The 24,006-nt window shown below is 52.7% G+C and overlaps 1 protein-coding gene and 1 long non-coding RNA gene across 2 annotated transcripts; one reads left to right on the top strand and one right to left on the bottom strand.

Annotated features, from left to right (window-relative positions):
* Positions 1 to 4,485: 4,485 nt before the first annotated feature.
* On the bottom strand, positions 4,486 to 9,917 carry LOC134339040 (uncharacterized). Its single transcript, XR_010016337.1, has 3 exons — positions 9,833 to 9,917; positions 9,055 to 9,341; positions 4,486 to 5,003 (listed from the first exon to the last, which is right to left on the bottom strand). It is a non-coding gene; the product is annotated as an uncharacterized LOC134339040 (long non-coding RNA).
* A 405-nt stretch (positions 9,918 to 10,322) lies between these two features.
* ebp (EBP cholestenol delta-isomerase) lies at positions 10,323 to 23,511 on the top strand. The gene is made up of 4 exons (XM_063034738.1): positions 10,323 to 10,669; positions 11,050 to 11,086; positions 12,206 to 12,336; positions 21,354 to 23,511. The coding sequence occupies exons 1-4, from the start codon at positions 10,369 to 10,371 to the stop codon at positions 21,569 to 21,571; spliced, it is 687 nt and encodes a 228-aa protein (XP_062890808.1). The 5' UTR covers positions 10,323 to 10,368; the 3' UTR covers positions 21,572 to 23,511.
* The last annotated feature ends 495 nt before the right edge of the window (positions 23,512 to 24,006 follow it).

The raw sequence follows: 24,006 nt of genomic DNA, 5'->3' as shown, positions 1-24,006 counted from the left end.
GGCAACTGGAATCCATCAACGCTGGCTGATTATTGTCAGACACTTAAGGGAGAAACCTCAGACACTGAGCACAAATGAAAATCATCAACAAAACATTTTAGCTCAGCTGAAGCCTCAGCACCATTATACAATTAAACACGTTATATTCAATAAAACTTAATTTCTTGTTTCTCCAAATTCCTATGTGATTCAAGTAGTCTGACATTATATTTGTGTTCAGCTTCAAGCCATCTATCATAAACAACAATAAAAAATTCTGAGGAAGCAACACTTTTGAAGAAGTTTGTTGCCCAGTGTTATGATGGCATGATAGAGCAGTCTTGATGGGCTCCCATGTCTTCTGGTCTTATGCTGCCTTGACATTCATTTTCTTGTGGGCATTCACAGTAGAACAAAGAAACACAATGCAATCTATAAAAAACTACCCACAAACAAAAAACAATGTGTTATTTTGAGTGTTGAAGCAAAATAACACATTTCCCTGTATTTTCCCATGTACATGTGACAAATAAAGCTAATCTTTCGATCTCAGTAATGACCTGTGTGAACAGTAAACAAGACAAGCTTTTCACCACATCTCGGCACTTATGTCAAGAAGGAAGGAAGGGAAAGATGAGGGAACACACACCAGTCCTCATCGAGGGATCAGAAGTGGAAAGGTTGAGCAGTTTTGAGTTCCTGGGTGCCAACATCTCTGAAGGCCCAAAAATTGATCAAATTGCAAATAATGCACAAAAGTGCCAATATTTCATCCGGGGTTTGAGGAGATTCGGTCTGTCACCAAGGGCACCAACAAATTTCACCAGATGTGCCGTGCAGAGCATTCGAACGGTTTGCATCACAGTCTGGTCTGGAGGGGCAACTGCACAGGGTCGGAACAAGCTGCATAAAGTTGCGAAGTTACCCAGCTTCATTCTGGGCGTGAGCCTCCCCAACACTGAGGGCACCTTCAAATGTCGATGCCTCAAAAAGGCGGCACCCATCATTAGGGACACCCAGGACATGCCTTTTCACACTGTTCCATCAGGGAGGAAGTACAGGAGCCTGAAGGCACACACTCAACAACTCAGGAACATGCCATCTGATTTTGAACGGACATTAAACCATGAACACTACCCCACTACCTTTTCCTCTCTTTTTTGCACTAGCTATTTAGCATAACTTAAAATATATATATTTTATATATACATATCTGCACACTTACACATTTTTATATGTAGATATACACTTGTTCTCATTTACAGATTTTGCATTATTATGTATTGTAACACACTTTTCGTCCCTCTTCCCTCTGGGAGAAGGCTCAGGAGCTTGAAGACTCGTACGGCCAGATTTGGGAACAGCTTCTTTCCAACTGTGATAAGACTGCTGAACGGATCCTGACCCGGATCTGGGCCGTACCCTCCAAATATCCGGACCTGCACCTTGGTTTTTTTGCACTACCTTACTTCCCATTTTTCTATTTTCTATTTATAATTTATAATTTAAATTTTTAATATTTACTATCGATTTGTAATCCAGGGAGCAAGAAGTGCAGAATCAAATATCGCTGTGATGATTGTATGTTCTGGTATCAATTGTTTGGTGACAATAAAGCATAAAGTATAATGTATTGCTGATGCAAATCAACAAATTTCACAGCATGTGCTGACGATATTAAACCTGATTCTGATTCATTGTGGTTCCTGGTTCACATTTTTTATTGTTACGCTGCAGGTATTTCATTTTAGCAGCTCTGTAAGAGCAGTCCGTTCTGCTTTCAGCCTGGTTGGGTTATCGTTGAAGATGAGGGATGCTTAGGGTTGTGTGTCATCCAGTTAGGATGGTGGGACTGGGAGAAGGTTCTAGAGAATGCCTCGCGGGGTGGAGAAGGGGTTTTGTGAGAGATACTGAGGTTGGGCTTTGTCCTTGTTCGGCGGGAGATGAAGAGGGAACTCTGGAGAGAACGGGTCGTAGGATTTGATCGAGTGGGAAATGCGATTTGATGAAGCCAAGGCGCGGAGGTCTGCCGGGGACCGGTGATTACGGCTTTTGGAAGATCTGAGCTCCAACCTGTACATATTTGACTGTTTAAATATAATGGGCCCTTTTTGTTTTTTTTCCTCTGTCTGTTCTTTATTGACTCTGTTGGTAAGATAACGCTCACAAATGTACTTCTTTATAATTGTATGCAGTGTGCGATCTGTTATTTCCTGCTGACAGGCGATTACAGGGGGTGGGGGGAGCAGTAAATCACACAGCATTCTCACAAACCAGGGTTTGGCAGGGTGAGACAACCCAACCCCACGGATTTGGTGGGACCAAGGTCCTATAAACCCGGGACGTACGAAGCCTGAGAAAGGTGGGTTTCTCGCTGCGGAGTCCACTGGCTGTTAGCGAGGGGCTAACGAGCTCCATTTTCAGAGACGCCCAGTAAGAAGGGGTTTCAATTGCTACCATCGAGGAGGAGGTACAGGACTGAAATACGGGAGTTTTCGGAACCACTTCTTCCCTCTGCCATCAGATCTCTGAATGGACATTGAACCCAGGTACACTACCTCGATATTATTTTTGCTCTCTCTTTGCACGACCTATTTAATTTAATTTTTAGAAATATATTTGTTATTGTAAATTATAGGTTTTTTGAATTATTCAGCATTGCAATTCTGCAAGACAACAAATTTCACAATCTATACCAGTGATATTAAACCTGATTCTGATTTGGAGGAAAGGGATCTTGGGGTTAGAGGTTCATCATTCCTCAGTTGTGCTGACACGGGCAGACAGGTTGGTGAAGGCACCTTCTGGGGTAGACAGGGTGAAGACGGCACCTTCTGGGGTAGACAGGTTGGTGAAGGCACCTTCTGGGGTAGACAGGGTGAAGACAGCACCTTCTGGGGTAGACAGGGTGAAGACGGCACCTTCTGGGGCAGACAGGTTGGTGAAGGCACCTTCTGGGGCAGACAGGGCGAAGATGGCACCTTCTGGGGTAGACAGGGTGAAGACAGCACCTTCTGGGGTAGACAGGGTGAAGATGGCACCTTCTGGAGCAGACAGGTTGGTGAAGGCACCTTCTGGGGCAGACAGGGCAAATATGGCACCTTCTGGGGCAGACAGGGCAAAGATGGCACCTTCTGGGGCAGACAGGGCGAAGATGGCACCTTCTGGAGTAGACAGGGTGAAGATGGCACCTTCTGGGGCAGACAGGTTGGTGAAGGCACCTTCTGGGGCAGATGGGGTTAAGACGGCACCTTCTTGGGTAGACAGGGTGGTGAAGGCACCTTCTGGGGCAGACAGGGTGAAGACGGCACCTTCTGGGTAGACAGGGTGAAGATGGCACCTTCTGGAGCAGACAGGTTGGTGAAGGCACCTTCTGGGGCAGACAGGGCAAAGATGGCACCTTCTGGGGCAGACAGGGCAAAGATGGCACCTTCTGGGGCAGACAGGGCGAAGATGGCACCTTCTGGAGTAGACAGGGTGAAGATGGCACCTTCTGGGGCAGACAGGTTGGTGAAGGCACCTTCTGGGGCAGACGGGGTGAAGACGGCACCTTCTTGGGTAGACAGGGTGGTGAAGGCACCTTCTGGGGCAGACAGGGTGAAGACGGCACCTTCTGGGGTAGACAGGGTGGTGAAGGCACCTTCTGGGGCAGACAGGGTGGTGAAGATGGCACCTTCTGGGGTAGACAAGGTGGTGAGGGCACCTTCTGGGGTAGACAGGTTGGTGAAGGCACCTTCTGGGGCAGACAGGGTGAAGAAGGCACCTTCTGGGGGACAGGGTGATGAAGACAGCACCTCTGGGGCAGATGGGGTGAAGCTGCTGGGCACACACTCAGTTGCCTAGTGGTTATCACGATAGGGTTCAATTCCCCCCATTGCCTGTCAGGAGTTTGTACGTTCTCCCCGTGACACCTTCCAGCCACATTTCCAGTTGGCCCACCGCCCAAACCGGTCCACTAAGGATGCGGACACTCGGCCCGCCACTCCCTCCTATCCCACCTACAACACTGGACCAGTTAAACACAATTATTCCTCAGAGGCTGGGGTTGGGGGTGCAAACTGGCCTCGTTGGGACTCAACGCCCCTCTCTGTAACCGAACCTTGGACGTCTCGACGGAAAGACCCCAGTCTGTCCGAGTTGCCAGCAACACCTGAAGCTCCATCATGCCCAGTACTGGCGACCCCCGGAGCTGTGTGTTCCTCCGTCTGCTGTTCACACTGCTGATTCACGACCCCACTGTCACATCCAGCTCAAACCGCATCATCGTTCGCCGATGTCGCTGCGGTGACTGGCCTCGTCGCCAACATATATAACCATATAACAATTACAGCACGGAAACAGGCCATCTCGGCCCTTCTAGTCCGTGCCGAACTCTTATCCTATCCTAGTCCCACCGACCCGCACTCAGCCCATAACCCTCCATTCCTTTACTGTCCATATATCTAACCAATTTAACTTTAAACGACAACATCGAACCTGCCTCAACCACTTCTGCTGGAAGCTCGTTCCACACAGCTACCACTCTCTGAGTAAAGAAGTTCCCCTCATGTTACCCCTGAACTTTTGCCCTTTAACTCTCAACTCATGTCCTCTTGTTTGAATCTTCCCCACTCTCAATGGAAAAAGTCTATCCACGTCAACTCTATCTATCCCCCTCATAATTTTAAACACCTCTATCAAGTCCCTCCCTCAACCTTCGAAGCTCCAAAGAATAAAGACCGAACTTGTTCAACCTTTCTCTGTAACTTAGGAGATCAAACCCAGGCAACATTTTAGTAAATCTCCTCTGTACTCACAATGAGGAGCCAGCAGACAGAGGAGAGACAGAGAGGCTTGTCAGATGGTGTGAGATCAACAACCCGAGTCTCAACATGGACACGACAGAAGAGGTGACTGTGGACTTCAGGAAGGCACAGGTTGACCACTCTCCACTGGACGTCAATGGCTCTGCCGTGGAGAGAGTGAACAGCACGAAGCTCCTTGCTGTTGTGACGACAAACCAAGTTATCAGAAGATTGATGCTGCTGAGAGAGATAAGAGAGACAAATGGAGAAACGTCCAAAATGTTAATGAGAGAGGAGAGAGATCACGAAAAGAGACACCAGTCCGAGTATTGACAGACCGGTTGCTTTGAACCTAAACTGTTTGAAGTTTGATGGACAGGCGATACCCCAGCAGGGGGATAAAAAGAGCAGGTTCGCTAAAGCAAGACAGACACCACGAGATCACGCGATAACGAGACCCTGGAAGAGCGGTGTGCCCCCACAAGTTCGTGAGAGTTTGGAGGTCTGGTCGCAGGAACCGACCACAGACACACAGGGTGAAAAGGTACGATCGGCGGGAACCTGGTGTATGTGTCCGCCCTTGCCTGGGTGCCGGGTTCACCGCGGAAGAACGGTCGTATCCGGAACAGAGGGGTCACAGTCGGTGACCTCAGAAGACATAAAAAAGGGTCCGCCCGAAAGCCAACTGTGAAGAACATCAAAGGTCTGCCTGAATCCAATTTGCATTTCTCTCTCTCTCTCTCTCTCTCTCTCTCTCTCTCTCTCTCTCTCTCTCTCTCTCTCTCTCTCTCTCTCTCTCCCCCCCCCCCCATGGCACAACAGCCATTACTGCGAGCTGTACTAAGCTGAACTGAACTCTGCATCCCTTGAGACTGATCATTTTACCCCTAGACTGCGATAGACCTTGATTGATTCCGATTACCCTAGTTCTGTGTACATGTGTGTTTTATCATTGCTAACCTGTTGCATTTATATCCGTACGATTAAAGTACTGTGTTACTTATTTCTTTAATAAAACTTTATTAGCTTCCAGTAATCCAGACTCCAACTAGTGGTCCATTTCTGCTGGTTTGGCAACCCAGTTACAGGGCACGTAACGTAAGTGGGGTTCTCATCCGCGATTTTGAACGCCAAATTTGGGACTGGGTAAATTGATTGGGTTAAAATTCCCGAAAGAAAGAAAAGGCAAACAGTAGAAATGGAGATTGAGGAATTTCTAAAGGCACCAACCTTGGAGGCATTAGAGGATGCCAGGAAATCAGAGTTGGCAACTGTTGCCAAACGGTTGAATCTTTTGAAGGGGAAGCGGACAATGAGGAGAGCAGAGATGCACAGAGCTATCATTGAGCATTATGTATCTAAAGGTGTGTTTCCCCACGGGGAGCTGGAGGTGGTATCTATGGGCAAACCTGGTGGAGAAGCAGTACAGCTGCAGATGGAAAAATTGAGACTCGAGCACGAGTTCCGGGTAAAACAGCTAGAACGAGAAGAGAGAAACAAGCAGTTAGAACAAGAAGAGAGAGAGAAGCAGAAGGACAGGGAATTTAAACTGGAGAAGTTAAGGATGACAGTAGTGCAGGGGCCCATGTCGAACCAAGGTGGAGGGTTCAGGGCGACCCAGGAGGTTAGGCTGGTTCCCCCATTTGAGGAGGCCGATGTTGATCGGTACTTTCTACATTTTGAAAAAGTCGCTGCAAGTCGGGACTGGCCGAGGGATAAGTGGGCTGTTTTGCTTCAGAGCGTACTTAAGGGGAAGGCTCAACAAGCTTACTCGGCATTGTCCGCAGAAGATGCCCAGAGGTACGATGTGGTGAAAGAGGCCATCCTCAGGATTTATGAGTTGGTCCCTGAGGCATACCGGCAGAGGTTCCGGAATGTGAGGAAGCAGTGGGGCCACACGTATTTAGAGTTTGCCCGTGAGATGCAGACATATTGTGAGCGTTGATGCGCCTCAAAGGGGGTAGAGGGAATTATGACAGACTGCTACAGCTGATCCTGATTGAGCAGTTTAAAGGTTGTGTCCCTGACGGTATGAGGCCCTATCTAGATGAGAAAGAGGCAGAAACCTTAGCCGCAACTGCTAAGTTAGCGGATGATTACGCGTTAATGCACAAAGCGTAGTTTACCCCGAGTAAGAGCTACCAGAAAGGTAGTCAAGAGGGCGGAGAGAGTCTGCCAGAAAAGTCAGAAAGTAAGCCGGGGACTAGTGAGAAGGAGAAGGTAGACAGGAAGCAGTTTGGTAGGAAGTCTCCTGGGGTCGTATGCTATAATTGTGGGAAAGCCAGTCACTTTGCATCCAGGTGCTTTGCCCCAAAGAAGGAGACAGGGAAAGGGAAAAGGACGGTTCCGACTGGCTGTATTGAGCTGGCAAACAAACCGCTAGGGGAGAAGAGGTCTGATAAAGTTCAGGAAGGGCGCAAGAAGTTTATCTCAGCCGGATTGGTGTCGGTGAAGGAGGGGTTAAACCCGGTTCCAGTACGGATCTGGAGAGACACTGGAGCTTGTCAGTCATTGATCTTAAAGAGTGTGTTAGACTTTAATTCAGAGACCCAGACTGGGAAGGTCAGGGTGATAAAAGGCATTAGGAGAGAGACTGAAGCAGTACCTTTGCACCAGATACACCTGAGAAGCGACTTGGTCTCCGGACCGGTCACGATCGGGATGAGGCGCGAACTACCGATGGAAGACGTGGAGGTCTTACTCGGTAATGACCTTGCAGACGGAGAGGTGTACCCAGCAGTGAGATTGACAAACCAGCCTGCCAGCATTGAGGCCCCGCCCATGGACTCACAGGTTTATCCCATTTGCGCAGTGACTCGGCGCACGTCCAGAAAGGCTGCCGAAGTGAATATAGATTTAGCTGAGACGTTTTTACCAGCCTTGTACCAGGAGGGGTTAGAAAGTGAGAAGAAGGAGCATAGTGGAGCGGAAGGAAGTGAGGGAGTTGAGGTAGATTTATCATTAGCGAGGAAGGAATTTATACAGGCACAGGAACGAGACGAGGAGCTAATAGTTTTGACGGAGACAGCTCTCTCCAAAGAAGAATTAAAAAGGGAGCCAGTGGGCTATTATGTGAAGGAGGAAGTACTAAGGAGGAAATAGAGACCAAGTACTGTGCCCGCAGATGAGGAATGGGGGGTGGTGCACCAGGTGGTAGTGCCGAAAATTTATAGGGATGAGATTTTTAACCTGGCCCACAAGATACCCCTCGGTGGACATTTTGGGGTGAGGAAGACAGTCGATAGAATCATGAAAGAGTTTTACTGGCCGCACAGGAGGAAGGATGCTATTGACTACTGTAGACGTGAGCTAACACAGTGAAAGGCTATTAACATGTTAAAAGCTTACCACGATCAGAAAACAGATCTAGTTGTTGGTGTTATCACGAAAATTAATGAGGCTGGGGTGCCACCTGATAAGGGGAAAACCCATTTTGAAAAGATAAGTATGGTACCGACCAGATGGGAGAACTCTATTGTTTTGGCCAACTTTGCTGACGAGTTCTCTCACTTGACCCCCGAACAGAGCGAGCCGCTGATAAAGCTAATTAACCGGCACGCAGACGTATGTCCAGATATCTCAAGGCGATGCAAAGAGCCGATACATGGTGTTGTTGCCACATCAGGTTAGCCTAGTGAGCAACACCCCTATAGGATGATTAATTCAGTGACAAAAGGGCTAAAGAACGCAGAAGCGTATATTGACAATTTAGTGGTCTGGAGTGACACATGGGAGGGGCACATTGTGGCAGTAGAGGAACTGTTTGAAGCCAGCCTGATAGTGAACCTCGCAAAAACTGAATTTGGCCATCTGAAGATCACTTATCTGGGAATTGTGGTAAGACAGGGCCAGCTGGCACCGATGAAGGCTAAGGTGCGGGCTATCTCTGAAGTCCCCACCCCGACAGACAAGAGAGCCCTGAGAAGGTTTGGCGATGGTGGGTTACAATTGGAAGTTTTGCAAAAACTTTGCGGATATTACCCTCCCTCTTATTAAACTCTTGCCAAAGAATGCAAAGTTTGTGTGGGACGACCTTTGTTATATTTGTCTGGCACGAAAACCACTGATAATTTACACTGATCACAACCCATTAATGTTTTCGGCCACTATGAAGGATAAAAACAAAAGGTTGCTAAGTTGGAGCCTGGTCTTAGAGGAACTTGATATTAAAATAAAACATATAAAGGAACGGAAAATGTGAACTGCGATAGAGCTTGGTTGATTCCTATTGCCCTAGTTCTGTGTACATGTGTGTTTTATCATTGCTAACCCGTTGCATTTATATCCTTACGATTAGAGTACTGTGTTACTTATTTCTTTAATAAAACTTCATTAGCTTCCAGTAATCCAGACTCCAACTAGTGGTCCATTTCTGCTGGTTTGGCAACCCAGTTACGGGGTACGTAACACTGTGCACAGACGGACGATCGAACCTGGGCCCACGACACCTCCTCACCGGTCACCACAGCGTCTACTCCTTCTGAGGCCTGCTAGGCTCCCGGCGCCCGTTCTAACAGCTTTCCACAGGGACACCATCCAGAGTTTCCTGTCTGGCTGCATCATTGAGTGGTTTGGAAGCTGCAAGACATCAGATCACCAGACCCTACAGAGGACAGCAAAGACCACCGAGAGGCTCACTGGGGGTCTCCCTCCCCACGACCTGTGACACTTACCGGGACTGTTGCAGACCAGGGACCAGAAACACTCTTGAGGATCCCTACCACAATCTCTCTGACCCACTCCCGTCAGGGAGGAGGTACAGGAGCATCAGGACTAGGACTATCAGACTGGGTAACTAATGAATACCCGGCCACCACCGAGGTCTCATCCCTGGGCCAGCCAGCACCTCTCATGCACTTCGAATTATATGGTATTATCTAATTTGTGGGGGCATCGTGATCCGGAGGAACGTTGTTTCGTTTGGTTGTATATACAGTAAACTTGAACGGCGCAACATATGGGCTCGTAGGTTGCGGGCCTGACCCCTCACGGTTTCACACCGGGCTACGGTTCCGGGGGGTAGGGACGGGATCGGTGTGGGTCCCCACATGGTGTGAGGTCGGACCAACCTGCCATTGGCTGCTGATAGATCGACCGCCTCCCGTTGCCGCAGCAACCCCAGCGTGCGAGCCAATCGCTGTGATCGCACCATCCTGGCGCGTGAGGAAGACCGCATGGGCGGACCCACCGGTGACTGCTGATTGGTCAGCGGAGCCGTCAATGATTAACAGCGCTTTCTTAATAGGCACGGGGGGCGGCGCTGAGGTCTTCATTGGTGGCGCCGTTTATCTCCTACTTCCATCCCTAGATTGATTTGAGGATTCCGCCGTCAATCAAAGGGCTCTTAATATTTATTGGTCTAGAGTGTGTCTATCATTGTTGGAACGGCCCAGTTCTGGGATGACGTTCGTTGGTGGAATTGCGTCCAATCAGTTTCCCTCCGCTTGTTGTTATCCCCGTCTTCAATGACTTGTAGACGGCGCTGTCAATCAAAGAGTACCTAATTACTATTGGTTTAGAAGGTATCTATCAAGGTTGGAACGGCCCAGATCTGGGCTAACATATAAACATAGGGACGAAGGCGGGCGGCCAGGTCATTGAACCGATGGCGGAGTCGGCGACGACCGGTCACCCGTACTGGCCGCGGGAGCTGCAGCTGCCCGGCTACCGGCACAACGAGAAGCCGCTCTGGAAGCTGCTGTCCTTCGTCTTTGCCGGCTCGGGGCTGCTGCTGGCCGGCACCTGGCTGCTGACGGCCCGGGCCCGGGCCGGGCGGCCGGGGGTAGCGCGCCGGCTCGTCGTCTGCTGGTTCGCGGTCTGCGCCTTCGTGCACGGCGTGATCGAGGGCTGGTTCAGCCTGTACCACGGGCAGCTGGCCGGCGACCAGGCCTTCCTGTCGCAAATCTGTGAGTATCGGGTGAAGGGAGGTTTCCCCTGGGTGGGGAGGGGAGGCCGTCCCTGAGGGTTGATGCAGGGATGAAAAGAGGGCTTCTTGGGCGGTGGGGTGGGTGAAGGAAGGCAGGAGAGGCATCGGTGGTCTCCTGGGGGAGGAGGAGGGTGTCAGGGATACCTGTGAGCATAGGGGGTTTGGAAGTGAAGCTGCTGGTGGGTGGGGTGGGGAAGAATTGTCAGGCCTGGGGGGTGAAGGATATGGGAGTGACAGGCTGGGTGGGGATTGTCAGCCCAGGGGAAGGGAGGCAGAGGGAGCCCCTCCCCCATGCACTGACCCCACCCTCAGAGGTGGGTGCCCTGTCAGTATTTAATTCAGTATGTTCTCCTGTTACAGGGAAGGAATACGCCAAGGGTGACAGCCGGTATATCAGGTGAGTACCTACATTTACTGTCTACTGGCTGGATGAATCGGATCTCCGTCTGGGGGAGCATATCCGCAATAGTGATCATAACATAACCCCGACCGAGTAAGGTGGCCGTTGAGTGTCTGTTTGAGGTCTACTGTAGCCCATCCACTTCCAGGTTTGATATGTGTGTTCATCTGCACACCCCTGTTGTAACGTGTGGTTATTTCTGTTACTGTCACCTTCCTGTCAGCTTGAACCAACCTAGCCATTCTCTGACCTCTCTCATTAACGAGTTGATTACACCCAGAACTGCTGCTCACTGGTTGTTTTTTGTTTTGTTTCTTGTACCATGAGAACATAGGAAATAGGAGCAGGAGTAGGCCATCCGGCCCATCGAGCCTGCCCTGCCATTCAATAAGATCACGGCTGATCTGTCCGTAAACTGAGCTCCATCTACCTGCCTTTTCCCCATAAACCCTCAATTCCCTTCGTATGTCAAAACCTATCTAACTGTATCTTAAATATATTTAGTGAAGAAGCCTCAACTGCTTCCCTGGGCAGAGAATTCCACAGATTCACCTCTCTTTGAGAAAAACAGTTTCTCCTCATCTCCGTACTAAATCTTCTCCCCGAATGTCCCCTAGTTCTAGTCTCACCAGCCAATGGAAACAACTTTCCTACTTCTATCTTATCTCCCCCTTTCAAAATTTTGTATGCTCTGTACTACCATGCTCTGTTATCTCTGGACTCCCAGCCGTTTTTATGCCATGGGCCCTTCCTGAGGGGCCAGTGGGCCTCGGGTTGGGAGCCCCTGCTCAGGAGACTCTTGCGTGTAAAAATCTCAAGAGGTCATTTTCTGAGATGCTCAGACCACCTCCTCTGGCAGCAGCGGTCATTTCCGCATTCTGATGGTCAGTCAGAACAACAACTGAACCTCGTGACCATGTCTGCATGCTTTTCTGCATTGAGTTGCTGCCACGTGATTGGCTGATTTGTGTTAGCGAGCAGGCGTACCTAATAAAGTGGCCACTGAGCGACAGTGTTTAAATGTACTTTCTTCCATCAGAATGGGGAGTACCCTTAAAATATGAAGGTAAATGAATTTCTCTTGGTGCATTGTCATCTTCTCCACTCTCTCCACAGCAGTGACAACTTCACTGTTTGCATGGAGACCATAACAGCCTGGGCCTGGGGTCCCCTGAGTATCTGGACAGTTTTTGCTTTCCTTCAGAATAAGCCATACCGACTTGTCCTGCAACTTATCATCTCACTGGGTAAGTGTCACAGATCCTCGCGGGTGGGGAAGGGGACTGGAACTTTGGTGCAGGGGCTTCACCTGTGTCCAACCCCAAGGGGGTGTGCTGGGCTGGTGTGGAGAGAGCTCAAACTCTGTCTGACCCCAGGATTGGAACGCTGTGGAGAGAGCTTCGCTCTGTGTCTGACCCTGGGAGTGTGTGATGGGACGGTGTGGAGGGAGTTTCACTCCGTGTCTGACCCTGGGAGTGTGTGATGGGACGGTGTGGAGGGAGTTTCACTCTGTGTCTGACCCCGGGAGTGTGTGATGGGACGGTGTGGGAATGTCTGACCCTGGCAGTGTGTGATGGGACGGTGTGGAGGGAGCTTCGCTCTGTGTCTGACCCTGGGAGTGTGTGATGGGACGGTGTGGAGGGAGATTCACTCTGTGTCTGACCCCGGGAGTGTGTGATGGGACGGTGTGGAGGGAGATTCACTCTGCGTCTGACCCCGGGAGTGTGTGATGGGACGGTGTGGAGGGAGTTTCACTCTGTGTCTGACCCTGGGAGTGTGTGATGGGACGGCGTGGAGGGCGATTCACTCTGTGTCTGACATTTTTTTTTAAACAAAATTCTTTATTACAAATGTTGGTGCTATACAGTATGTACAAAACCAGTGACTAACACATTTACTACTACAAACAGACCCAATACATGTTAAACCAATATATTACCATCCTCATCAATGATGGCATTTACACCCCGCGGAGCCCAACGGTCCCGGAACACCTCTACGGTCGCCGTGGACTGTGCGTATTCCTTTTCAATGTTCACCCGGGCACGAACATACCCCCTAAACATAGCCAGGCAGTCCGCCCGGGGAGAACCTCCTGCCACCCTTTTCCAGGAGCCACGGATGGCAATTTTCGCCAGCCCCAGGATCAAGTTGACAAGGACATCCTCATCCCTCTGTGCCCCCCTCCTTACTGGATGACCATATATGAATAGGGTGGGACTGAAATGCGACCAGAAGGCGAGAAGCAGCTCACGCAAATACGCGAAAAGGGGCTGCAGCCTCACACACTCCACGTACGTATGGTACACGGTCTCCTCCAGCCCGCAGAAGTGACACGCGGCTGGGAGATCCGTGTACAAACTAAAGAACTTATTGCAGGGTACCGCTTTATGCAGCACCCTCCAGCCGAGATCCCCAAGGTGCATGGGAAGAGCTCCCTCGTAAAGGGACTTCCACTGGGGACCCCCCTCACCTCCAGGTGGAAAGACCGACCGCCATGGCGTGTCGGGACGGTGGACAAGGGCTAGGAAGTGGAGGGTGTGGAGCAGCAGCCCATAAAGGTACCTCCTGCCTGCATCCCTGAATGGGATTGTGGGTGTCGATGAAAGACGGCTCAAGTTGTGTGGGTTCGTCTCTCGGGTAAGGCTGCGGGGCCTGGGCCCGACGAGCAGCTCAGCTTGAGTCGATCCACACACCTGAGCCGTACCGACATCCGTTGAGGCAGGGCAAGGGTCGGCCAGGACCCCGCCCTCTGCCAGAGGAGGGGATTCCCGGCCTGAGGCCACCATGTTCCAGACTCTCAGTAGGTCCTGATAGAAGCCGGGCAGCCGCTGCAAAGCAGCACGGCTGACGCCTGCCGGTGGTAGCTGCATATCTTCGTGAAGACAGCAGCCCCTCCAGAGGAAGAAAGTCGCCAACACGTGCCACCTGGGAGGGCGCTCGGCGTACAGGAATCTCTGCAGAGTCCCGAGGCGGAGAGCCGCCAGTCGTGTGCGTACACACACCAGCGACTGTCCGCCCTCTCCTACTGGGAGACTCAGAACCGCTGCAGAGACCCAGTGTTTCCTGTTTCCCCAGAAGAAGTCCACTAGCTTCCTCTGCATTCTCGCAACAAAGGGGGCGGGGACCAAGGTGACCATCCGGTACCACAACATGGAGGCCACCAGCTGGTTTATGACCACCACCCTGCCTCGATAGGAAAGCACCCTGAGAAGGCCTGACCAGCGCCCTAGCCGGGCCATGTCCTTTGTCTCCAGGTCCTGCCAGTTCGCCAGCCAGGTCTCCCCAGAAGGACTCAAGTAGACTCCCAGATAGAGAAGACGTCTGGTGCTCCACTCAAAAGCTCTCATCTCCTCTGGCAGGGAGTCCACCTGCCACTGGCCTACTAAGAGTACGGAACATTTCGCCCAGTTGATCCTCGTGGAGGATGCTGCCGAGAAAACATCTTGGCACTCGCGCATCCTCCGCAGGTCACAGGGGTCTGTCATCATGAGGAGTACGTCATCGGCGTAGGCCGAGAGGACGACCCCCATGTCCGGTTCGCGCAGAACCAGACCTGTCAGCCTTCTACGAAGAAGGCCGAGGAATGGCTCGACACAGATCGCATACAGTTGACCAGACATGGGGAACCCTTGACGCACTCCTCTTCGGAAGGGAATAGGTCCTGTCAGTGATCCGTTAATCTTAACTAGGCACTCTGTGGCAGAGTATAGGAGCCAAACTCGGGCCACAAAGTGTGGTCCGAGCCCAAAAGCCTGCAGGGTGCCCACCAGGAAACTGTGGTCCACCCGGTCAAACGCCTTCTCTTGGTCAAGATAAAGAAACGCTGCCGGGGTCCCAGTCTCCTGTTGTAGCTGAATCAAGTCCCTCACTAGGTGGACATTGTCCTGAATGGAGCAGCCTGGGACTGTGTAAGATTGGTCAGGATGGACCACCTGTCCAATTACCGAACCCAGACAGTTGGCCATTGCCAGGGCGAAGATCTTGTAGTCCACGCACAAGAGGGAGACCGGCCGCCAGTTCTTTAGCAGGCGCAGGTCTCCCTTCTTGGGCAGTAGGACCACAACAGCTCTTCACCATGAGAGGGGCATTTCTCCGGTGGCTAGGCTCTCCCCTAGGACATGGCTGTAATCATCCCCCAGGACATCCCAAAAAGCCTGATAAAACTCAACACTCAGACCATCCAAACCAGGGGACTTGCCCCTCCGGAGTTGCCGAAGGGCAGTGGACAGCTGCTCCCGAGTCAGGGGGGCGTCCAGATGCACTGCGTCCTCTGGGCTGACCTTAGGCAAATCCTTCCAGACCTCATTACATGCCTCTGCATTTGACGGATCAGGTGAGAATAAGGACCGATAGAATGAATGGACCTCGTTGTTAATTCCATCAGGGTCCGTGATGGAGGAGCCATCGGCAGCCAGCAGCTCCACTAGCTGCTTCTGAACTCCCCGCCACCTCTCCAACGAGTAGAAGAAGGGTGAGCCACGGTCCAAATCCTGCAGCATTTGGATCCGTGACCTCACGTACGCACCTCGGGACTGCTGGAGCTGCAGGTTCCTTAGTGCGTCCTCCTTCTCCTGGTATTCCTGCCACAGCTGCTGGTCTCCAGCGGTCAGACCGAGACGGGACTCCAGGTCAAGCAACGCTCTCTCAAGCTGCTCAATCTCAGAGCCCCGCCCTTTTGTCGACCCCCAGTATACTCCCGACATAAAAACCCGATGTGGGCTTTGCCCACATCCCACCACAGCCGTAGGGAGCAGAACTCTCTCCGCCTCTCCTTCCAGGAGACCCAGAACGCTCGGAACGAATCCCGGAGCCGGCTGTCCTCCAGCAGCCGGTTGTTAAAATGCCAATACCCGGATCTCACCCGAGGGTGTAGTGGAATAAATTCCATCCACACAAGGTGATGATCCGAGCACGACACTGGCTGCATGGAGGACGCCGACACGCGGGAGGCGTAGGCCCGAGAGATGTAAATGCGGTCTATCCTGGAACCTCCTTCTCTCGACCTTCTCGAGAAGGCGCTAGAGTTGGGGTGAAAATTCCGCCAGCTGTCCACCAAGTCAAAGGAGCCGACTAGCTCCTTTAACTTTTTTGCTGATGCTGGGTCGCGTTGGAGGCCCGAGCGGTCCTCCGCCTCGAGGGTACAATTGAAATCTCCCCCGAGGATGACGCAGTCCCCAGGATCGATGGAACTCAGCAGGGTGGACAGCTGACAGAATAGGCGGGTCTGCATCACACCGCGCCTGGGAGCGTACACATTGATAAAATGCAATGGTACGCCATCCAGGCGCACAGCCAGGTGGAGCAGACAGCCGGGCACAATGTCTTGGACTTTTTCAATTACTAGCTGGAAGGTCGGGGCCAACAGGATCGCCACCCCGCTAGAGTTGGAGCCGAGGTGGCTCAAGTAGACCCCGTCCTGCCACTCCAGGAGTCAAGCGGACTCGTCCCCAGGGATGGTATGGGTTTCCTGCAGGAAACTCACCGTATACCGCCCATCCCTGAGGACTGAGAGATTGTTATGCCTGCGAAGAGGACCTCTGCTGCCGTTTACATTGAGACTAGCTATGGTAAGCTTCATGTCGGGAGTACACTAGGCCTCAGCAGCTGTGCCCATTCCGGTGAGAGCGGAGGCGCCCTCCACCACACTGTCCCGAAAGAAAGCAAGGATACTTTTTGCCTTCCGGGCTCGAGTGGTAGCAACGCCACCCTGTGACCCACCATCCCCCGTAGGAGCGAGGCTGCTTCTCCCTCTGATGTCCCTTACTAGGTCATCTAGGAAAGATTTTAGTTGCCGTCTGTCGTTCCCCACCACCGCATTCCTCTTTCCCTTTCCCTTTCGTCTGAGGATGACTCGCAGGGACCTCACCAGCCTCGGCATGCTGGGCCAGCGAAGCGAGGCTAGCTGAGGCCGGTGCTTGGCACCCTCAGAGGTGAGAATGAAATGCTTAATTTCCTCCACAGTTATCAATGGGGATTTCTCAGGAGGGGTGAGGATGGCCATTGTTTCACTATCGAAGGAGTCCCCCTCCAACCTGTCACTGCAGACAGAATCCCCATCGTCCTCCCCGCATGTTCCAATAGATGGCTGCGCCTGTGACCCACACCACACAGCGGGCACCTCGCTCTTACTTGCCCGCTCCACCGTCGCATCAGCCTCATCCACATTTGCAACAGTGGAGGGACAATCCCCAGGGACTCTCTGCAAGCCATTAATTGCTGGGGTAGACGTGCACAGAATATCGTCCTCCCCAGGGGGCAGGTATGAAGGGGAACCCGGCACCTTTGGTCCAAGGGATTCACAAGCCGCCTGGTGCTGAGAATGAGAGAGCTTTGTCTCGTCTCCTCTTACACTATTTGATACGCTTGCCTCCAGAGAGGCGCTGACTTGTAAGTCCTGGGTGGAGGCCTCCAGGGCTGCCTCATTTGTGCAAACAGGGCTATCACAAGCTTTTTGCACAACCACACCATCTACCCCAGGACTGGTGGCTACATCTGAGGACTCAGGTTTAGAACCAACCCCTACCCGGATTCCCACCCCTTCCTGGGACTCCCCCGCATCTACATCCCCTGCCCTCTTGCGGGAACGTTCCCTTCTCCTCTTCACGCCTGAGGAGCACACAGGTGCAGACTTCACCGATGGGGCGGTGCTCTCTGTTTCCATCTGCTTGCGCACCTCCCCGAGCCCCACGCTCCACTTCAGGGGAAATGGGCGTGAGCTCTGCGGCCCCAGAGGTCGACTTCTTACTGTGTTTGGATTTCCCCTTTGCCTTCTTACTCCGTACAGACTCCACCCCGTCCCCCACCTGAACCACAGGGAGAGGAGCAGGGACCGACCCAACCGTAGGAGTAGGGGCAGGGTGAGGGGCTGGGGCAGGATCACGGGCGGGGGCAGGGTCAGATGCAGGCGCAGGCGCACGCGCAGGAGTAGGATCAGGGGCAGAGGTAGCTGGGGCACTGGTGCCCGAAGTGGGCTCCCTCGGGTTCCAGGTGTTGGGACAGTCCCTCCGAAAGTGCCCCACCTCCCTGCACGCATGGCACCGTGGGCGCTCGGAGCTCCAGTACACCTGATAATCTACTCCCTCGTGCCGGACAGTAAACCGGCCCTCAACGTCGTCCTCCCTTTCCAGCTGCATGAATACCTGACGCCGGAAAGAGATTACGGCGTGGAGGGTGCGTCTCTTAAATTTGTGTCGGATGGCAGTGATCTCCGACCTTACTTGCCCTAAACGGGCCAGTGGGGGAAGCAGGTCCTCATTCGGAATGAAAGGCTTAACATGCCCAAGCACGATACGTTGCGTGGGGGCCGTCACCAGCTCCATAGGTAAAAAGATGTTGTCTACCGTGACTCCCCTGCTTAGGGCCCGGTGCACTAGCTCTTCATTTGCCAGATAGAACACCACCTTTCCGAACTCCTTTTCGGTGGCCAAAATACTACCTTTCCCCACCAGGTCCTCCATTGCCTCCGTACACTTTTCTAGTGTCATTCCAGGGCGCAAAATACATTGCACCCCACGTTCCACCTTCACCGACCGAAACAGGGCGTTGTCAGAGGCCGGGGAGGCAGCCGCCCTTGCGTAACTCCCCGAAGGCCCGTGACTCCCTGGAGACCGGTCTGGCATGCTGGCGCTGTTTCCAGTCCGCGAAATTTTACAGCGGTGTCGATTAGAAGTCCTGGAGCGAATCAAGTAACTGGCCGGGAAAGTTTGCAGTCGACAGTTCCTCACTGGCTCAGCGCCAGGAAAGGCTCCGTCGGACTTGCAGAAACCCAGGCCGGGAGAGGTCGAAACGTCCTTTGAGATGCTCCGGCTCCGACACCGGACGAAAATCAGGGAGATAAAGGAGGAGGAACGTTGCCCCGTTTACTCAATGGGGGGGGGAACAACGGCGTTTGCCTCCGGTTTTGGAGTGAACCGGCTTCCTGGCGAGTTGCCAGCGGCCGCAGCTGGGAGCTACGCAGTTAGCAGCCGGCAACAAACCCAGCCCAAAGCGGCAGTAAAACTCCACACCGAGCTTCCACACCAGTGCCGTCACTCACTCAGTTGTCCAAGAGACTTTTAGTGCCATTTCCAAAGTATTCCACGAACTTTATCCAGTAGTTTTGCCTCGATTTCTCCCAGCTCAGTCAGCACAGCTCCTCTCTGTGTCTGACCCCGGGAGTGTGTGATGGGACAGTGTGGAGGGAGCTTCACTCTGTGTCTGACCCCGGGAATATGTGATGGGACGGTGTGGAGGGAGCTTCACTCTGTGTCTGACCCCGGGAGTGTGTGATGGGACGGTGCGGAGGGAACTTCACTCTGTGTCCGACCCCGGGAGTGTGTGATGGGATGGTGTGGAGGGAGCTTCACTCTGTGTCTGACCCCGGGAGTGTGTGATGGGACGGTGTGGAGGGAGTTTCACTCTGTGTCTGTCCCCGGAAGTGTGTGATGGGACAGTGTGGAGGGAGGTACACTCTGTGTCTGACTCTGGGAGTGTGTGATGGGACGGTGTGGAGGGAGCTTCACTCTGTGTCTGACCCCGGGAATGTGTGATGGGACGGTGTGGAGGGAGCTTCACTCTGTGTCTGACCCCGGGAGTGTGTGATGGGACGGTGTGGAGGGAGCTTCACTCTGTGTCTGACCCCGGGAGTGTGTGATGGGACGGTGTGGAGGGAGTTTCACTCTGTGTCTGACCCCGGGAGTGTGTGATGGGACGGTGTGGAGGGAGTTTCACTCTGTGTCTGACCCTGGGAGTGTGTGATGGGATGGTGTGGAGGGAGCTTCACTCTGTGTCTGTCCCCGGGAGTGTGTGATGGGACGGTGCGGAGGGAACTTCACTCTGTGTCCGACCCCGGGAGTGTGTGATGGGATGGTGTGGAGGGAGCTTCACTCTGTGTCTGACCCCGGGAGTGTGTGATGGGACGGTGTGGAGGGAGTTTCACTCTGTGTCTGTCCCCGGAAGTGTGTGATGGGACAGTGTGGAGGGAGGTACACTCTGTGTCTGACTCTGGGAGTGTGTGATGGGACGGTGTGGAGGGAGCTTCACTCTGTGTCTGACCCCGGGAATGTGTGATGGGACGGTGTGGAGGGAGCTTCACTCTGTGTCTGACCCCGGGAGTGTGTGATGGGACGGTGTGGAGGGAGTTTCACTCTGTGTCTGACCCCGGGAGTGTGTGATGGGACGGTGTGGAGGGAGTTTCACTCTGTGTCTGACCCTGGGAGTGTGTGATGGGATGGTGTGGAGGGAGCTTCACTCTGTGTCTGTCCCCGGGAGTGTGTGATGGGACAGTGTGGAGGGAGGTACACTCTGTGTCTGACTCTGGGAGTGTGTGATGGGACAGTGTCGAGCAGGGGTTCCCAACCTGGAATCCACGGACCACTTGCTTAATGGTTTTGGTGAATGTCATGAAGGTTTGGATCTCTTGGTATAGAGGGAGTTTCTCGCAAAATGCTGGAGGAACTCAACAAGTGAGGCAGGATCAATGGAGTCGAATAAACAGCCTACGTTGGACCAAGACCCTGCATCTGGATTGGAAAGGAAGGGGGCAGAAGCCGGAATAAATTGGGGGAGGGAGCTGTGAGTGAGACCGGGTTGGGGGCCTGTTAAGTGATGGGCCCTCGGACATGTGAGCAATTTGACTTGGCAGCCCATCGAGTCTGCTCTGCCACTCCATGGCTGGTTTATCATCTCCCCTCAACCTCACTCCCTTGACTTCTTCCCCCTAACCTTTGACTCCATTACTAATCAAGAGCCTCTCGGCCTCTGCCCAATGACTTGACCTCCACAGCCATCTGTGGCAACGAATTCCACAGATTCGCTGCCCCCGGCTAAAGAAATTCCTCCTGGTCTCCGTTCTAAAGGGACGTCCCTCCATTCCTCTGGTTCTAGACTCCCTCACTGTTGGAAATGTCCTCGTCCACTCTGTCTAGGCATTTGATAGGTTTTTTTTTTAATGACGTCCCCCTCATTCTCCTAAACTCCAGCAAGTCCGGGTCCAGAGAAGAGGTAAAGGGGCTGAAGAAGGGAACTAAAACGAGTGGACCATGGAAGGGGGGGGAACTAGAGGGAGGTGAATAGAGAACCAAAATGAGGAACAGAGATGGAGATGAGTTGGGGTGAGTGGGTGGGGGGGGGGAGAAGTTATTGGAAGTTGGAGAAATCAATGCTCATGCTGAAAGGTTGGAGGCCATTGGGAAATCCCACTTTTTGCAGTGGATGGAGACGAAACTTCGCTCTTTAACTGATGTACCCCTTGTTGCTCCCTCCTCCCCCCCCCCCACCGCAGGGCAGCTGTACGGCGATGTCCTCTACCTTTTCACGGAGTACCGGGACGGCTTCCGGCACAGCGAGCCGGGACACCCCCTCTATTTCTGGTTCTACTTCGTCTTCCTGAACTCCCTGTGGATTCTCATCCCCGTCGCCCTGATCCTCGACGCCTGCAGGCACCTCAGCGCCGCGCAGGCTGCCGCTGACCAGCAACGGCCCAAGGCCAAGAGCACCTGAGCAGGGTGGGGTCCCCAGCTCCCACCCCCCAAGTCTGCTCCTGTGATTCAACGGTGGGCTGTGTTCTCCGCCCTTCTCCAGAGAGATTCTAATGGTGGCTGCTCGCTGGGAATAATTCTGAGAGATGTTCAGGTTCAGAATCTTTTTTTTTTAAAACACGGTGATTTCTGTCGATGGGGGGGTGGGGGGGGCAACCCACAACTGTTGCCACAAATTCTGCCGTCACCGACACAGCATGTCGTCAATGTCAATGTTCAGTTCAACACAGAACACAATGAAACGGGAACAGGCCCCCTCCCTCTCCCACACAGACACCCACGCGCGTAGACAGTCCTCCAGCTCACTTGCAGACGTTGGACCTTCGATGTTCCCCCCCCCCCCCAAGGACTGGTGTTGTTGTCGTTGTTGTTGTTCGTCCATCGTTGACGTCGATGAGGACCTCGACACCAGATGGTGTCGAGACTAGCGCGTGATTTGGATTTAAGTGAGGGAGAGTTGCGCAGCGTCAGCCTCACTCTCTCTTCCCAATTCCCGTCTGGATCCAGCGGCAAGGCAGAGTCGAGACGGCTGGAGATGGGACTAGGCACAGTGGATGACCAGGACATCTTCTGTGTCTTGTCCTGCTCTACACGTTCCACGACACTTGCGGAGACCGCTTTCTTGACCGTTGGACCTTCCATAGGTCTCGTCCGCTCAATCCGCCGGAGTCTGTCTTCACATGCTGGGACAGGCAACTCCCTATCTCACCGAGGGTTTGAGACCCGTCGGCTACCCTCACCTGGTTTAGCCGGCTTGTCGAAGCCGTTGCCCGGGGTGTGGCCGCTGTCGCATGCAAACAGCTACGGGGAGCCACAGGTGAGAGCTGAGTGCCAGGTGGGGACCAAAGGTGGACTAACCACCCTGAAAAGGATGCGACATGTTCCCCCACAGAGGTGCTACCCCTCCCTGACACCCCATATACCCCAGAGGAGGACTGGTAGGCCCAAGGCTTCAGCCAACAGGCCTGGAGTTGCCCCCTTCTGACTGACCTCCGGGCTTCCGTCTTCCAATCATCTCCAGGACTCACCGATGGCTATGAATGAGGCTCAAGGCCTCGAGCCCCAGAATCACCAATGATGGAGACACCAAGCACGAGGCCTAAGCTTCGATCTCTGGTCTCGCTGAGGCCCTTGTGCCTCCTGCCTGCACGGAACTCTGATCCCAGATCCTGCTGACCTGTGGGGGGAGGGGGGGTGTCCATGTCAGCCACTGTCCTCACTGGATACAGGCCGGACAGATGTCCTCTGTCACATTGCTAACTTTAAAACGCTGAGCAGAGGCCTGGACCCCTCACTCCTCTCTAATCCCTGTTCCTAATCCGGGAGTGTCCAACCTGGGGTCCACAAATGCCTTGTAGGTGTCCATGGCATAAAAAAGGTTGGGAACCCCTGCCCCCTAAAACAATCCCTGCAAACCTAAAAATGTCTGAGCCATGACCTTAATGGGGACCGCAACACAGCACCATCTTGCCCAATTAACTAAAGTGTGAGCCAGTCTTGGGAGACAAAACAGTTTAGCTTCTGAGTGATACTTTGTGGCTGGTAAAACCAATGTGTGGCTGGGGTGGGGGGAATATTCTGTCCCATTGAAACTACAGGTGACAAAAGGTGGATGTTTCTGAGCGTTGATGAAGGTGTATCTGTGCGTTTAATGCGCAATTCCAGACAAGTCTCGATTTGTTTCGCCTCTTGGGTTTTGTCTTGCTTTCAAAACAGGCGCCAAAATATACTTTATCAAAGAACGTTAGCAGTGTACAACCCTGAGATTAGTCTTCCCCACTGACGGCCAGGAAACAAAGAAACGCCATGGATACCGTTCAAAGAAGAACTTTCAAACCATCCCCCCGCCCCGCCATGTGCAAAAACAAGTCTCTGAAATGGCAACAAAAAAAATGAGCGGAGAAACACAATATGAAACATAAAAATCTGAAAGGGTCTGTATTCAGTTCAACTTCGTGATTATTATCTGCAGGCTGCCCTGATTCAACATAGGAATGACTAAAACCTATCATAACGTGAGCTACAGAGTCCAATCCACAAACCCAAAACACTGACTCCATCCTCCGACAGGAGGGAGAACATTGGAATTGAGGGACCTTCCTTCGGGAGCAGTGAGCAAAGGGGAGGGGGAGAGAGAGACCACCAGCATTGAATATTCAAAGTGATTCTACAATTTGGGATGTGCTACCACAATAAATGCATAATTATGCAAACATAGAAAACATACAGCACGATACAGGCCCTTCGGCCCACAAAGCTGTGCGGAACATGTCCTTGTGAAATTACCTCAGGTTACCCAGCGCCCTCTGTTTTTCTGAGCTCCATGTACCTGTCCAGGAGTCACTTAAAAGATCCTATCGTATCCGCCTCCACCACTGTTGCCGGCAGCCCATTCCA

The sequence above is a fragment of the Mobula hypostoma genome, chromosome 28 (assembly GCF_963921235.1).
Source record: "Mobula hypostoma chromosome 28, sMobHyp1.1, whole genome shotgun sequence".
Taxonomy (NCBI): Eukaryota; Metazoa; Chordata; class Chondrichthyes; order Myliobatiformes; family Myliobatidae; genus Mobula; species Mobula hypostoma.
The sequence above is the reverse complement of the archived record's forward strand: the minus strand, read 5'-3'. Positions and strand labels throughout refer to the sequence as shown.